General features: G+C 47.5%; 1 protein-coding gene across 2 annotated transcripts in view; it reads right to left on the bottom strand.

Annotated features, from left to right (window-relative positions):
* LOC138246226 (C-Jun-amino-terminal kinase-interacting protein 4-like) overlaps positions 1 to 17,768 on the bottom strand; it is a 545,850-nt gene that overhangs the window by 156,552 nt on the left and 371,530 nt on the right. For both annotated transcript variants that reach the window (XM_069200626.1, XM_069200625.1), the window contains exon 20: positions 13,658 to 13,793. In XM_069200626.1, the coding sequence (XP_069056727.1) occupies positions 13,658 to 13,793 (136 nt within the window). The remainder of the gene's footprint in view (positions 1 to 13,657; positions 13,794 to 17,768) is intronic.

The following is a 17,768-nucleotide window of genomic DNA, read 5'->3' as shown; positions in this document are numbered from 1 at the left end:
AAACAAAGGTGAACAAAAGGTGAATAATGAATATAAGGAGGCAATAACGCTGCCCATACAAAGGAGGACGAGTCCTTCCCTAACCACCATAAGACTGCCACTGCAACCCCCAGGGGAACACAGAATGGAAAAATCGGGCGGCTGCCGGGAGCGGGGACAGACGGAGGTAACGGAGCGGCTCTTGTAACACCAGAGGTAGACACAGCTGAACATAGCTTCTCGCCCTGCAGAGACAGGGAAGCGGTGGCACGGACCATCCGACGGGCCTGGGAGGACGGGAGAGATAAGCCTTGTGTGAGCTTCATGGCCCTGCTGGGCACGCATCCTACTTGAGATGGGATCTGGTGAGCACGGTATAGTCGCTCTTTGGGAGAACAACCCATAAACGCAGAAGGGAAGAGGGAACGGTGAGGTCACCAAAAGCGCTGGAGAGGTGTTGAAACAGCTGGCAGGCCCCCCGCTGTAAGCATGTGGACGTGACCCACAATATCCCCGATGTCTTCCATGAACAGGCACAAGGGTAAGACCATGGATCGAACCCCGTCCGTGGAATGCGGTGGTGGGGAGCCCCAGGACCCACCGCAATCTAAAGTGCAGGATACCCTGGACAAAATCCTGAGTGCAATTGAGGACACAAAAACAGCGTTGCAGCATGACATTAATCAAGTCGCAGTTGAAGTGGGCCTCTTGAGGGCGGATCACCAGAAGCTAGCCGACAGAGTCAAGGAAACGGAATCCGCCCTGACTGTAATAGCACCGGCACAAAAAGATCTAACAGCCACAGTGATGAACCTCACAGACAGAGTAACACGGCTAGAACAAAGAGCAGAAGACGCTGAGGGGAGAAACCATAGGAACAATGTACGGGTCGTAGGACTTCCGGAGGGAGCGGAGGGCTCGAATATGGTGGATTTCCTTGAGGAGTGGCTGCTCACAGCCATGGCACCGGACAGGCTGACCCCCTTCTTTGCATTGGAATGGGCGCACCGGGTGCCCTCGAGGCCCCTGGCGCCGGGTAGACTACCCCGAGTGGTGGTTGTTAGACTGCTTCACTACATGGATAGGGATACCTTGCTGCAGCCGGCCAGAGAAGCAGGCCCTTTTAAGGTGGCAAATTGGGAAGTGACGCTGTTCCCGGATTTCACAATCGAAGTCCAGTCCAAACGTGCCTCTTTCTTGGCGGTTAAAAGGGCCCTCAGAGATGAGGGAATACAGTACTCACTCCTCTTCCCGGCGAGGCTGAGGGTAGCTCTTGAGGACAAGACTACATTCTTTCAATCCCCCGATGATGCGTGGGAATGGTTGGAAGCACGCGGATGCCGGCCTGGGCAGCGCATGAGGAAGGAACGAGCTGAGAGCAGTCCCCGCAGGGGCCCGAGGAGGCGTCAGAGCAGAAACCGCAACCGCACGGCACCAACACAGGCACAGAGGGAGTTGGGAAAGAAAGCGGCCCTGAAGGCTACGGCTTCCATGAGCGGAGAGGCGTCCCCTCCTGAGGGATCAGGAGGTGAATCAGATGACACAGCGGGGTCCTCCATGGTGGGCTCGGGGAGCTCGGCACGTGCCCCGAAAGTGACTCCAAAGACGGCAGATGAACTTGGATAACTGAACGGTACAGTTGGCCTCTAGGTGAGGAGAGGTACATGAGCTTAGGGCCCCCCTGAGCACGCCACACCCCACCGGATTCTCGACCATCCACCAGTCTGGCGAGAACTAGCACTAAACTGTTGAATATGTTGCACTGTTGCACAGTTCTTTGGGCAACCTACTGTTTGCGGGGCGCCCTGGGGAGGGGGAGTTGGGTTTTATTCTTACAAGTTCAAATGGTACCTGTGGTGCGGGGTGTGATGGTGTAGGGCATGCGATAAGATCTGGGGGGGATTGGGCCACCGGGGTGGGATGGGGAAATGGTAATGCTTATGACACATAAACATGGCAGAGTATAACTTCATAACGTGGAACATACGGGGGATGGGGTCTCCAGCCAAAAGACATAGAATATTGTCCTATTTAAAAAGAAGGGGTATCCAGGTGGCGATGCTACAGGAGACCCACCTGGCGACAGGGGAAGCAGAGAAACTGAGACGCAGGTGGAGAGGGCAGGTGTTCGCCACGGAATATTCTGCGTACGCACGGGGTGTGCTGATTTGGGTCCGGGACGGGGTGCCATTTGAGGTAGTCTCAACCAATATAGACCCTGAGGGCCGATCTGTGATAGTCAGTGGGAAGCTGCATGGTACCTCGATTGTCCTAAGTAGTATTTACGCTCCCAATCAGGATCAGGTCACCTTCATGGCGCACCTATCGAGTCAACTCACCCGCCAGCAGACAGAAGAACTGATAATAGGTGGGGACTTTAACAGTATTCTAGATGTGGACATGGACCGCTCCACCCCACCGATGCCAGGGGCGGCAACACACAAGGTATCCAGGAGATTGAGGGAGTGGCTGGACTCCTGGGGCTTGGTGGATGCTTGGCGAGAACAACACCCCTCTGATAGAGACTACTCATATTACTCAAGTCTCCACCGGGTGCACACCAGGATAGACAGAGTGGTGTGCACAGCAAACATGGTACGGGGAATGACCCACTCTGAATATATTGGTCGTACCCTATCTGACCACAGCCCTTTACTGATCACATGGAGAGTAACCAAAGACAGGCCCCCCATCCCAACGTGGAGACTGTCCCCGGCTTCACTAGAAGATCAAGCATACAGGGATGACCTCCGCTAATACCTGGCAGACCATATTAAAATTAATAAGGGGTCCACCTCCTCTAGATCTACGCAGTGGGAAACGCTTAAAGTAGCAATGAGAGGTCACTGTATGGGACAGACGGTGGGGGTGAGACGAGCATTGGAGCAGAAGCTGACCAGTCTTGAGAAGAATCTGCACGAGTGGGAACGTAGAGGGAGTGGGGAGGGGCCAGAATTAGAGGAATATGAACGAGTGAGGAGGTCCCACTCCCAGGTTGAGGAACAACTATGCTGCCATAATATGCAAAAATACCTAGCCTCATTGCAATCTGAGGAGGGCAGATCGGGTAGGATGCTGGCGTGGTTAGTGCGACCAGGAGGGGATAGTGAACCCATCACGAGTGTAAGAGACAGCGAGGGGGAGCGGAGATGTAGACCGGGCCCTATAAATGACGCCTTTAAAGAATACTACACCCACTTGTATAGGGACCCAGGCGAGCTCAACACAGAGGAACTTGGCGGTTTCTTACGCCAACTCCCCCTGACCACCCTAACGCATGAGGAACGTGACAGACTGGGAGGGCCGGTGACAGCGGAAGAAGTGCAGGAGGCCATCTCGCAGCTAGCCTCAGGGAAGACTCCGGGGACGGATGGCCTTCCAATGAACTTTTACAAAAAATATACAACGCTCTTGACCCCACAACTACTGGAGATGTACACAGAGGCATTGCATCACAGCAGGTTGCCAGACTCGCTCAGGGAAGCACTAGTGGTCCCCCTACCCAAACTGAAATCTAAAGAAGCAACAGTAACTGACTTCCGCTCCTTATCAATGCTCAATAATGATTTCAAAATCCTTAGTAAGATTCTGGCCAACCGCCTGCTCCAGTGTATACTAGCTTTAGTACACACAGATCAGAACAGATTTGTTCCGAACCGCAGTACCTCCCTGAATCTCAGGCGGTTATTCGCCATACTACACATGCCCATAGAGAAGAAACCTACTTCGGGAGTATTACTTGCGGTGGACTTTGAGAAAGCCTTTGACTCAGTCCGCTGGGACTACCTCAGGGCGGTGATGCTGCGGATGGGCCTGGGGGAGGGTTGGGTAAAGTGGGTGGACCTATTGTATGGTGCTCCGTTGGCAAGGGTCAAGACGGGTAGGATAGTATCAGATACCTACCCCATTTATAGGGGAACCAGGCAAGGTTGTCCTCTGTCCCCACTATTGTTCGCCCTTGCCATTGAGCCTCTGACCGCCAGGTTGAAGATGGACGGAGGTGGTAGAGGAGTGGAGTGGGGGCAAACAGAGCACGTCGTCTCATTGTACGCTGACGACATTCTCATCTATCTCAGGGATGGAGAATCTGGTCTCCCTTGGGCCCTGCATAACTTGGAACAATTTGGTACCCTGTTGGGACTGCACCTCAATAGGCGCAAGACATTTGTCTTCCCCATTCTGCCAAGGTGTAAGCGCCCCACCACGTGTCCAGAGGACATGGTGTGGGCACCCCGCACCTTTAAGTATCTGGGCATCCAGGTGTATCATGAGCTGGGGGACCTCAGGGACGGTAACATCAGGAAAGTATTTCGCTCCTTGAGGGCATCTGTCGGATTCTGGCGCTCCCTGAAATCGTCTATAATGGCCAGAATATCATTAGCCAAAATGATCATGTTACCCCGTCTCCTTTATTATTTCGCTAACTTGCCGCTATTGATCCCATCGGCATGGTTTGGTGAGTTGAATACCCTGCTTCGGGAGCTCGTATGGGACGGAGGCCGTAGGCGCACATCGCTTTCCATTCTTTGTAGACCGACTCAGTCGGGGGGGGCTAGGAGCCCCAGACTTTGAGTCCTATTACCTAGCATCCCAGCTGCAGTGGGTTTCCAGATGGTTTACCGGAGAGGGTCAGCTGGACAGATGCACTAACAGCAGGGTGAAGGGTATGGATCTGATTATTGCACGCTTGATTAACTGGCGGTTGACACACCATACTGACAGCCTCATGACGAGAGTCGCTGCATTGTGCTGGAAGAAATGCGCGAAACGTGTAGGAGTGGGTCCACCCTACTCCCCCGCCCTACCACTATCGGCGCTGATGCTGGGAGCTGTTGAGAGAAGTCAAACGGGCCCCGGGTTGGGAACATGGAAAAAGGTGGGCATGGAGACAGTGGGGGACCTATTTAGGGATGGGGTGCTGAGATCATTTGCCGACCTGGTGGAGAGTAATGGGGTACCACAGGGACAATTCCTTCTATACCAGAGGTTGCTCCACAATCTGAGGGAACCCTGTGAAACAGTTATTGCGGAACCCCCTACCCACCAGATATTACACCTAATATTGGTATCAGGGGACGAGGCCCACCTAATTGCTAGATTATACCGGGCCCAAAATGAACACGCCCTGGACCCGCTCCAAACACAAAGGGAGAAATGGGAAAGGACAGTGAGTAGGGACCTAACTGACACGGAATGGAAGAGAATACCGGCGTACCCCCGGACTGTCTCACGAAACACACGACTAAGATACATCCAATACAATTATATTCACAGAACGTACCTTACCCCACACCGACTGTCCCTGATATATGGTGGCCCCCCAAGGTCATGCCCCAGATGCGAGGACATGGATTCAGACTTCGACCATATAGTGTGGAGTTGCCCAGAACTCCAACGGGGTTGGGGAGCGGTACTGACTGACCTGAATAAATTATTTGAAGTGGATCTGTCCCTGGCCCCGACGCTGTGCCTCCTGGGTCTTGGAGCAGGACTCCCACGTGGGAAGGTGGGTGGTCGATTCCTGGACCTAGCCCTGGCCCTTTATAGAAGGTTGATCACATTGGGTTGGAAATTGCCCAGATGCCCTCTACTGAAAGTATGGAGACCGGATGTTACGAAATGGGCGAGGGCAGAATTGCAGGTCCTGATTAGCAAGGAGGAGCGGGGCCTCCGACAGACTCCTATCTCGCCAGCTTGGGAGGAAGTACTGATGAAATGGAACCGCATAGTGATGGTAGATGACCCAACAAGAGGGGAGGATGTAGAAGAGACAGGAATGGGAGTAGGATAAGGGAGATGGCAACAAAGTCATATCAGCCGAGACATGGTGTATAGGGAAGACCAGAGGCTACATTTGCGGGATAAAACAGGGGCGACCACACCCCGAGGACGAGCACCCCAAACCACAAAAATGGAAAATGGAAATTAAAAAACGAAATGATATAAAAAAAAAGGGAAAGGAAGAAAAAAAAAAATAATAATAATAATAATAGACAATGTGGGATATGGAACGGACATGAGGGATAGGTAGGAGCTGAACGGGTTGGATACCCTCCCCCCTTGGAACCAGCCGGGAAGGTATAGGAGTCCCATCCCACAAACCGGTGGAGAAGTATATGATCCTTCCCTGCAGATGCTCACGCCCGCTAACAGTGGTGCCATCACAAAGTTACTGTTTTCCCTTTTTTTCTTTTTCCTCTGTTAGTTGAAGTCTGTCATGTAGACTTCGCAGTAGAAAGGACAATATGGTGCATCCACAAGATGTATATATGATCAGGAGACCCGAGTAGACCGAGTACGTAGTAAAACTAAACATGAAACACGGCTAGAAGGTACAATGAAACAATTAATAGTATATACAAGCAAGAGATAAGATGTCTACAAGGTTGAGGGTGAACAGAACGGTGGCCGGTGTCCGTCAAGCCATGAACAGTATGTGTATGACAGCAAAATGTTAATGTTAATAAAAATATATTAAAAAAAAAAAAAGAGAGGTTCTGTGTGCATGGCTAAGTTATGGTATGACGCTGCCCTAGCTAGAACCTGAGTGTATGAGGTGCTATCCTCTGAGGGGAATGGTTTTGACGGATAGTAGTATGGACTGTTGTCAGAAATGGGGTCATCGTAAAGGTCCCATGGGTCGAAATTATCTTGGTGCAATTCTGCAGAGTGTACTGGAGACTGTGCAGTGGGGATTCTAGGTGGAGAGACAGTTAGGCGAGGAAAATGAGGAGGAGACTGGTGAGGAGAGAACTGAGGAGGTGGAGATTTTTGTTTGGGTTTTGGCACTTTAGCTGGTGGCTGATCAGTGTCCAAATGTCCTTGAAAGGCCAGCTTTCTCTTTGTTTTTAGAGGAGGTGCAGTGAGGATCTTGCCAGTGTCTTTATGAATTTGAATTCCGGCCTGCCTTTCATCAAATTCCTCCATTTGCGTAACTTCCTCAGAAAATCTATGACTTTGAGTTGTTTGTAAAGTCCATGCTCCTTGGTATATATGGGTCTTTTCTGCTCCGAAGCCGGTTTCCTCAGGATTGAAAGGCCTGGAGTAGACATTGGTCTCGGCTCTGAAAGGGATTTTCGAGGCTTCGACTCGATGGGTCGGTGTTTGACTATTTCGGAGCCTGTGCTTCGGCTCGAGTCCGAAGGCTTCGGTGGCATGGCCTTTCTCGGTGCCGAAGTTGTTGCTTGGTCACCAGAAGTGTTTTTATGGGTGGAGCCATTGCCTTCTGGCAGTGGCGTCCCAGAGGCCTTGTGTTTGGGCTTGGACGGCACAGGGGCAGGCGTACTCACGTGCTGTCCTGCCGTGATTGGTCTGTCATTGTCGGACTCTTGCTCGGAGTCGGACCCCCGAACGGAGACTGCGGTGTGCATAATCTCCTCTTCTTCCACATCGAGACGTTCAGTGCTTCTCGATGCCATTTCCAACCTTTGCGCTCTTCGGTCTCGTACAGTCTTCTTCGAGCGGAAGGATCTGCAGGCCTCGCAAGTATCCTCTTGGTGGTCTGGAGATAGACACAGGTTACAGATAAGATGTTGGTCCGTATAAGGGAACTTGGCGTGGCACCGAGGGCAAAAACAAAACGGGGTCCGGTCCATGAGGCTTCGACAAGGCTTTGGTCGGGCCGACCAGACCAGAGTTGGGCGCGGGTGCCCCAAAGGGCAAGTAAAGAGCTGGATCCGCAGGTACCGAAGTGTCCATGGTAGATGGTACACGATCGAAACAATACCGATGAATTTAGAGAGTTTGTAGTACTTTTCTGACTCAAACTACCGGAGCGAAAAGAAACACGTCCAAACCCGATGGCGGAGAGAAAACAATCTAAGATGGAGTCGATGCGCAATGGAGCCGAAGAGGAGGAGTCACTCGATCCCGTGACTCGAAAACACTTCTTCGAAGAAAAACAACTTGTAACACTCCAAGCACAACACTAGATGGCAGGGCCTATGCATAGCATGTGTATCTGCAGCTACCCATGCCATCAAACACACACACACATATATATATATATATATATATATATATATATATATATATATATATATATATTTACAGGCGTCCAAGGAGGATGGAGGGCGAATGTGAATCTACAGCACTACATGCCACAAAACAGATGTCTACTGGGTTGGATGGCATGTGTGGCTGTAGATACACATGCTTTGCATAAATTGTAAAGTAGTCCCCTCCAAGTAAACAGTGGCTACCCTGTAGGAATTGGAGTAGTTTAAAAAAGTGCCTTGAGCACTGCCTGGCCAACATTTGCTTGTTGGCGACCTAAAACAGCTCCACAATAGTGCTTAGTAAATGTGTGTGGTGTAGACTAAGTATCTGCCTTACAAATATCTGCTATTAGAATGTTTCCCAAAAAGGCCATAGAGGCACCTTAGTTCCTGGTAGGAGATGTAGGTGATTATCTTTTAGCTATGTTTGAATACACTTCGCTAATCCATCTCTCTATTTCATCTAGTGTGTGCAAAGCTCTTTCAGGGACTGAGTCTGGCTGTGGGAAAAAGACAGGTAACTCAGCTGATTGGTAAATGTGAAATGGTGAAACTACTTTTGGAAGAAATTTAGAGTTTGTCCTAAGGACTACTCTAGCTCTATGTACTCAGACAATGGGTTCTTCTAAAGTGAAAGCTTGTAATTTACTTACACATCGTACAGAAGTGATAGCCACTAAAAACGCAACCTTCCATGAAAGAAATTGCAAAGAACAAGAATGCATTGGTTCAAATGGTGGACCCATAAGTCTAGTAAGAACAATATTAAGGTTCCATACCGGAACTGAAGGAACCCTGGGAGGAATAACCCTCTTAAGTCTCTCCATACATACTTTAATTACAGGAGTTCTGAACAAACAAAAATGTTGTCTGCTTTGGGAGGTATGCAGCTAAAGCTGCTAAGTTTAGTGTAATAGATGAGTATGCTGAATTTGCCTTTTGTAAATGTAGCAGATAACAAGGTCTTGCACTGATACTTTGAGTGGATCAATGTGTTTAGGTTGACAGTAGCCTACAAAACATTTCCATTTTGCAGCATAACACTGTCTAGTTGTAGGTTTACGTGCCTAAGAATGTCCAAACAGTCAGATGGAAGTTGTAAATATCCAAATTCTATGCCTTCATGAGTCATATTGCAAGACTGTATGTTTTGAGGTCTGGATGTCTGATTTGACCTTGCTTTTGAGTCAGAGGTCTGGTCTGATGGGAAGTTTCTGGTGAGGAACCACAGACAGATCGAACAGTGTTGGGTACCACGGTTGACGTGCCCATGTTGGGACTACAAGGATCACAGTGAGTAATGTCTGTCTAAGTGGGTGAACCAGAAATGGAATGAGTGGAAGAGGCAGAAAAGCATAAGCAAATATCCGTAACCAATTCATCCATAGAGCATTGCCCTTGCACTGAGGGTGCGGGTATCTGGATGAAAAGTTTTGGCATTTTGAGTTTTCTACGGTGGCAAAAGATCCATTTCTGGTGTTCCCCAGAGGTGAAAGTATTGGCGAAGTACTTGTGGGTGAAGTTCCAGTTCGTGGACTTGTTCATGCATCTTGCTTAGGAGGTCTGCAAACTGATTGTCCATTCCTGGGAGATATTCTGCCAGTAAGTAAAATGTGATTGTGAATTACCCACTTCCAAATTGTCTGCACTAGAAGGGACAATTGAGTTGAGTGTGTCCCTCCCTGTTTCTGCAGATAATACATAGTTGTACTGTTGCCTGTACGGACTAGAACCACTTTGTGGGACAGTTATGGCAGAAATGCTTTAAGTGCTAGTACCTCCAAGTAGTTTAAGTGTTAAGTTTGTTGAATGGGAATTCCATCTGCCTTGTATTGTGAGGTTGTTGAGGTAAGCTCCCCAACTTATCTGTGAAACATCTGTAGTGGGAGTGATCTGAGGCACAGCGTCTTGAAAGGACCGTCCTTTTGAAAGGTTGGTGGAATTTCACCATTGCAGAGAGAGGTGAGTCTAGTGGTCCAACAACACTAGAACCTGAAGATGACCCTGTGACTGAGATCACTGACGAGACAGACACTGCTGTAATGGGCGCATGTGTAGTCTGGCATGAGGAACGATGGCAATGCAGGAAACCATCATCCCTTGTAGCTGCATCACCAGCCTGTCTTCCTGTAACTGAGACAGAAGAGTTTGGAAAGCTTGAATCCGTGCTGGGTTTTGATATGACAACCCTGAGCCTGAGTGAGTATTGAGAATTGCACCCAGATAAGGTTGTATCTGTGAGGGATGTAGATGGGATTTGAGAAAGTTGATTGTAAATCCCAGAGTCTGTAGAAGGTTTACTATGTACTGAGTATGTTTCTGACATTGTTGGATGGTATTGGCTCTGATGAGCCAATCGTCAAAGTGAGATGGGCGTGCAAAGGTTTGTGAGTGCGAGGGGGAATATTTGGTGGAATGGAAATGAGTTCTAGACAGTAACCATGTTGGATAATTGATAGAACCCACTGATCAGTGTGGGGATATTGGACCACTGGGGATAGAAATGGAGTAGTCTTCCCCCTACTGGAGAAGTGTGTGCCAGTGGAAGGTGTAGCCAGTAACTGGCGTGTGTTTGAGGCAGAACCTCTAGAAGTGGACACCTTGCCTCTACCTCGATTAGTGGCACCTCTACGGGAACCTCTTAAGGAAACCCTATTGTAAATGTGTATGCCTTGTTTTGCTTGGGAGGTGGAAGGCTTAGTAGATGTTGTCTTGAAGCCTCCCCTAAACTGAGGGCGACGGAAAGTACTCCTTTGTGGTGTAGTGAATAAGGCCCCCATGGCCCTTGCTTTCTCAGTCTTTTTTCGGTTTCTCTAAAGTGGTGTCAACCTGTGGCCGAAATAAATGTTCCTTGTCAAAAGGCATAGTATGCACTGCCTGTTGTATTTCAGGCTTGAACCCTGAGCATCTTAACCAAGCATGTCTTCTAATAATAATGCTCGTATTAATGCCCTGTACGGCTTTATCAGCAGCATCAGTGAGCGCCTAATGGCAATATTGGAAATAGTTTGGCCCTTGGAAACTATCTCCTGTCCCCTTTTACGGTGTTGTTCTGGGAGATAGTCCCAGTAGGCACTATCATATCGTGCTAGAAGAGCTAGGGAAATCGGCGATACGCCTATGACTGGCTACTCATGCTGCTACCAGTTTACCTGCAGCATCCAATTTCTTACTTTCCTTAGCAGGAGGAAGTGCAACTCTTGTTGACTGACTGTTGGCACGCTTACGTGTCGCCCTAACCACGAGGGAATCCAGAGGCAATTGTGACCTAATGTATATTGGGTCTGTAGGAGCTGCCTTTTTATTTTTTGTCAACTCTTGGAGTAATTACTCTAGCTCTGACCGGCTCTTTAAAAATATCTGTAGCATGTCGAAGCAAGCCTGGTAGCATGGGAAGAAATTGACTTCCCTTGTGGGTGGAAGTTAGCGTGTCAAATAGAAAATCTTCCTCAATTGGGTCGGAAAATGTACGTCTCTCCGCACCTGATTGTCTAGGCAGTAATGTTTTGCAAACGTATGCAAAGATGCACACCTTGCTGCCTGACAAATATCCAAGACTGGAACGCCCCGAGCTAGAGCAGTGGCAGCAGCTTTGCCCCTAGTAGAATGGGTCCTCAAGCCCTTAGGAGGCTGCTTCTTGGCCAATGCGTAGCAGATCTTGATGCAGAGAAAGACCCAGTGCAAAATGGTTCGCTTCTGCACTGCTCGACCCTTCTTTGCTCCCACGTACCCCACAAAGAGTTGGTCATACACCAGGAACTCTTTTGTGCGGTCACAGTAGAACGACAATGCTCTTTTTGGGTCCAGCCAGTGAAGTCGCTCTTCTTCCTTAGAGGGATGCGGTGGAGCAAAGAAGGTGGACAGGGTGATATTCTGACCCAGATGGAATGGGGTCACTACCTTAGGGAGGAAAGAGGCACGTGTTCTAAGAACCACCTTGTCTGGGAAGAAGGTGAGATATGGTGGCTTGAATGAAAGAGCTTGCATCTCACTCACCCTCCTGGCAGATGTTATCGCCACTAAGAAGGCTGTTTTGAGGGTGAGCAGCCAGAGGGGACAGTTGTGTAAGGGCTCAAATGGAACACACATTAGAAATGTGAGGACCACATTTAAATCCCATTGGGGCATACCAAAGTGCGTAGGAGGAAACATATGTAAAAGCCCATTGAGGAACCTATGCACAATGGTAGATTTAAAAAGTGAAGGGTGATCATGCAGCCGAAGAAATGCTGATAAGGCAGAAAGATAGCCCTTGAGAGAACAAAAAGGCAGAACCTTGCTGGGCAAAGGATAGTGTAAAGAGAAGGATATCAGAAAGAGAAGCACAAAGAGGATCAATAGACCTTTCTGTACAATAATATACAAAGAGTTTCCAATGGCATGCATATACCGTTTTAGTGGAGGGATACCTGGCTGCCAAAATAACTTTACAGACTTCGGGAGGAAGGTCAAAAGCCATAAAATGTTGCCGCTCAATCTCCACACATGTACACGCAGAGTTGACAGGCTTGGGTGGAGAACCTTCCCCTGCTGCTAAAACAGAAGATCCTCCCAAAAGGGCAACCTGATTGGAGGATTGATGCTCATTTTCAGAAGCTCAGGATACCAAACTCTCCTTGGCCACTCTGGAGCCACTAGGATTAATTGGGCCCCGTCATCCTTGATCTCTCTGAGAACTCTAGGCAGAAGGAGGCCTGAATTCCACTTGTGATGAAAAGCGTTGCCGAGCGACTGCCACCTTAGAAAGTCCAATGCGCAATACTGCTGGCATTGCTCGTTCTCTTTGGAGGTTAAGAGATCTAACTAAGGCTCTCCCCATTGCTGAAAGAGTCCTTGCACCACCTCCGGGTGGAGATACCATTCGTGATCCGGTAGGCACTGACAGCTGAGTTTGTCCGCCTTGGCCTTCAGAGAACCTGTCAGGCGGTAACCACCAGGGTTATGCCCTGCTGTTCCAGCCATGTCCAGAGACGCAGGGCCTCTTGACAAAGGGTCCACGACCCCACACCACCCTGCTTGTAGTACCACATTGCGGTGGGACTGTCCGTAAATACCTGCACTATCTTCCCTTTCACAATAGGAATAAATGCTTCCAATGCCAGCCGGATCGCCCGGAGCTCCAATAAGCTGATATGGAGTCCTGATTCCCCCGGAGACAACAGGCCTCTGATCTCCATATCTCCCAGATGGCCTCCCCATCCCATAAGTGATGCATCTGTCACTACTGTAATATCTGGTTGGGGAAGGGAGAGTAGTCCGCCTCTGACCTAATCGCAGTTTCTGTGTAAACTCAGTGTTGCCCCTGATCTGGTATCGGATCCTGGAGTCCCTAACGGCGCAGAAGCCGCCATGTCAAACCCGATAGGGCCCCTACCCACCCGCAGAGCCCAAAGGCACACCGGCGGGGGAAGCCCACTCACATACAAGGTGCTTGGCATCAAAAAACTCTTACCATGCTAACGAAAAGCCTTAGGCTTGGATACAGTAGGTTTTTGGAAAAGTCTTAGTGTCTCTTCACCTACAGTAGGACCACATTTAATGGCCTCTTTTGGGGCAACATCATGCTATTCAGTTCACAGTAATTCAATCATCAATGCAGCTGAGATCTACCATTTTGTCACTTAACTCACAATCAGATTTCTTACATGGATGGATTATTATCATCTTCAAGTCTCACATACCAGCCTTCCTGGGTTCCAAGCCACATAGTGGCCAAACTTCCCTTTTGTTGTTCATGTGCTTTGTCTTCAGTTTTCCTATCAGCTGTTGGTGCATTTCCTACCTCTGTGGAAGCAGCAGCATCATCCAGACCAGAGCCTGTGAATACAGAAACATAATGAAAGGTGTGTCACAAACTGAAAAATGAAGGTCAGACAGAGCTGTGTACAGTAGAAATGGAAGTAAACAAATGGAAAATTACACAATGCAAGTGGAGTTTGCTATACCCTAAGCCACAGTAAAAAGCAGTTAATCCAAAAGAAAATAATGCCTTATTGGCGTCTTTAGTACTTTTACTTTTTGCTTAATATCCTTCACAAATGACTTGGCACCGTCTCTACTGAGGACAGTAAAGGATTAAGCATCTTCAAAAGAATGTTGTTCACTTTAAGACCGTTGACAAGGTACCAGGTACATGGTCATAATCTGAGACCGTAGCCAGCATTTATCTGTTTTTCCATTAATGGAAGGCTGAGGCATGGCAAACCAGCACCATGCAGGTTTCTTTTCCTTACAGTGTACTCTTGCTCTCCCTTGTTCACAACTGGTCAAGAACCAAATTTGAAAGTACAAAAATGCACGGAGAAGGTGACAACAAACGCCAGGACAAGCCTCAACCAACAACATTGTGCAGAACTTTCTGGTCAAAGGTTGCACCATTATAATATGCACAATAGAGTAATTTCTGTAAAATCTTTGCACCCTCCCGCCCAAACATATTCCTGCAACTGGAACAAGCCATAAATGCAGCCTCTGCTTTGGTGGAATAAGTGTGACATTTTAGAAGAGGTTGGACGCTATAGTAATTTTGTGAAGGTAGTTTTTATTTTACTGCATTACGGTCTGTGGTAACTTGACTATGATAAGAAATGGTTACTTACATAGTCCTGTTTCCACACCTTAGAAATCTTCATGGAATTCCTAAACAATAGAAAAATTCCCCTGGGTGCATGGACCCTGGAACTTTTCCTAAATATCTGTCCATATAATTATGCAAACACTCAACTACTGTCCGTATGATGAGCAACACCTTCAATAGCCTTTTCAAGGCAAGGATTTTCTGAAATATAGACTGCTTAATGCCCTAAACCAACCATATCTCAGGTCTGTATTGCAACACCTGCTACGCAAAATGTCCCAAGCCTTCCTATAATTTAGGGAAAAATGCTGCCTAATAGGCTTAAATTGGAAAGCTATGCAACAGACCTCTGACCCTTTTGGACTCCAGGAGCTTCTACTACCCATGATGCTTTGCACTGGCTGCTGCCTCCCAGAGCCAGTTGTTTTTTCAGTTCATGAGAGAAGGAAGCCAGAATATCTGGAGGATTTCCTGCCTCTGTTTTTCAGAGGAATTATCCTCAAACTAACTTTTAACAGCTTTGCTCAATGACTATACTTTCCATCTACTGTGTGAATCAGTTTTTATTACATTTCGAGGCTACATAAAGTATGTGTGGTTTTTCTACAGTCAGCTTGTTCTGTTAAAGAATGTGAATTCTACCAGAAAATGCCCAGAAGGACAGTAAAAGACAAGGAAGGTATCAGACTCAGAGGAATTCTAGAGGACAAGAGAGTCAAGGAGGAACTAAGAAAGAAGGCAAAAAGACCTTACAGGAATTTAGCCTCAACACAGACAGTACCTTGCAAAGACTCTTTTGCAGAAAACATCAACATAATTTTTCTGCAGGCACCTTCCAGTTCCATGAGAGTAAAACACTGTGTTGAGTCAAGTCGTGCTGCTTCCTTTTGAATCAGTCCATAAAGAGTGTCTCTAGTGGCATGTAGGCTGGGTGACTCAAGGCTCTGGTAACTTGTATCTGGTGGGTCGGTAGGTACAGTCACTGGAGTTCAGTCCAGTAGCCACTGGGCTAATTGGTGGGGACAGTGGCTGTCTAGACAGACACTCCATCCTATTTGTAGGCAGGTGGCCATCCACTTAGAACTACTGATCATGCTAGAGATATTCCTGTCACACAGACACCCATGGATCCAAAGGGCACTCATATGGATATCAGTGGGTCCAAAAGCCATCTGTTAACACTGGTGACAACTGAATGATGACTGTAATACGAACAACAATGCCTTCAGAACTATAGAAGCTAGTAAGATGAGTTCCAAGGTTTCAGAATAAGGGCCACAATGGGAGGCAAACACAGGCACCCTGGGACGTAGCGAGGGTCTTTGATGGAGTAGGAGTACTCTTCTTGATCAAACAAACAAAAGGTGACGAAAGCAATGTTTAGAATAAGCATCCAGCAGACAAACCCTATCAAGCTGAAACTGGCCTTGGGTTGCTTGTGCTCTGGTCAGGGAGAACCTAACCTTGCAGTTTGGGCTTACTTGTTCCAACTAGAGCAAGGTTAAGACTGATTTGTATATGGTTAGCTCAAAATTAAGGTGCCAGGCTGTGCAAAAGAACAATGGATTGGAATGCTACTCCAATTGATTGCCAGCAGTTAGACTTATTGCAAGCATCCACCTATCACATTTTGAGTGTGTATCATCTTTCTTAATGTCTGAAGTACCCTATTATTAGACTCTAACGCTGCTGTTTACAGTGTTGCTTCTCCTGGGAAGCTGGCTAGGTCAAATGACTAGGTCAATCTTATGTCCCTGCTGCAGTCTCAGACTGTCCCACATGGTTACTTCCAGCTATAGGGCTTTGGGAGTGTTGCAACATCAGTCAAGTTCCCCTGGCAAGGGCAATCCAGCTCTTCAGCAAGCAGGTCGGTCAGACTTTCTCTACAGCTCCAGCAAAGTGGTGCTGCACATACTTCCAGGACAATGGGCCAGCCCAAAATATGCCTTCATATTGCAACCTTACATATTGTTTTATATGGCCTTGACTTGACGACAAGTAGTTGGTGCCCTTTCTAAAGCACATGGAGCAGCAGCACCAGTGACTGGTCCAGAGACGTTAGAAATACCTATAGCACAGTTCTCTAGGAGAAATCACCAGCTTTTCCTTCAGCCCTTTTTGAACACACAGGCCATACGTAGTAGTCAAAGACACATTCTTGGGAAGACTTTACCCGCTCAAGGTTAGACCCCAATGATAGAAAGTGCCACACAATGAGTGAGGGTTTGAAGCCCTTTTTCAGACACTACTTTCTCAGTGGTGTGGAATATCAGGGACTTAACATCCTGGTTCCAGCAGTCAGATTCCAATGATATCCCCTATTTGGGCTGTCAGTGTGAATAAGGGTGACTGTAAAACCACATCCCTTTTCCTCCCACTCCCTTCCCTTGAGATAGAGGAAAGAAAGAATGTACACAAGATAGAGAAAAAGAAGCACACTCAAACACAGAACAAAGAAGCAGTCACAGAAAATGAATAAAGGGATGGTCAACATGGCAAAACACTTCTCTTCCTGCATTCCTGCATGAGCTCAACTTATATTCTAATGTATCTGGCTATAAACTTAATAGAGACAAAACAGTGGTCTTACCACTTAATTCTCATTGCACTGGCTCTGTATTCCTTGATGCAGTATTATCTTGGAATTCTTCTAAGATTAAATGCCTGGGGGTATGGTACTGCACTACTCTCAAGGATACATTAAGGACTACTTTAGAAATCTTATCTGCAAAGCTTGTAGATCTCACACAGAAATGGTCTCCATTATATCTCACGTGATAGGGGCTGCTTGGTCACCATTAAGATGATGCTTCTCCCTATCATTAACTTCTTCCTTATGATGCTTCCTATTAAGATACCTAAACTATTTTTTAGTTCAATTGATAAAATTCTATCCACGTTCCTGTAGAACAGTAAACAATCCTGAATCTCTCTCTCGAAATTAAAACTTCCTAAAGTACAAGGTGGAGTTAATTTCCCTGACTTTATAACTTATCACAAATCTTTTAGCATTAAGCAAATACATCCCTATTTATCTACACTCAATGATGCCCCTCAAAAGCTATGGTTCTCTTTGGAAGAAACATTTATTTCTCCCTTTTCCCATAAACACATTATATTTATGTCTAATCCCCCAGAATTCTATTTGCCCAGCACTGTCTCCCATTCAGTCAACTTACTGAAACCTTTTTTATTTCGCATCTTACCCCCATTAA

Source organism: Pleurodeles waltl, chromosome 7 (assembly GCF_031143425.1).
Source record: "Pleurodeles waltl isolate 20211129_DDA chromosome 7, aPleWal1.hap1.20221129, whole genome shotgun sequence".
NCBI classification, from domain to species: Eukaryota; Metazoa; Chordata; class Amphibia; order Caudata; family Salamandridae; genus Pleurodeles; species Pleurodeles waltl.
The sequence above is the reverse complement of the archived record's forward strand: the minus strand, read 5'-3'. Positions and strand labels throughout refer to the sequence as shown.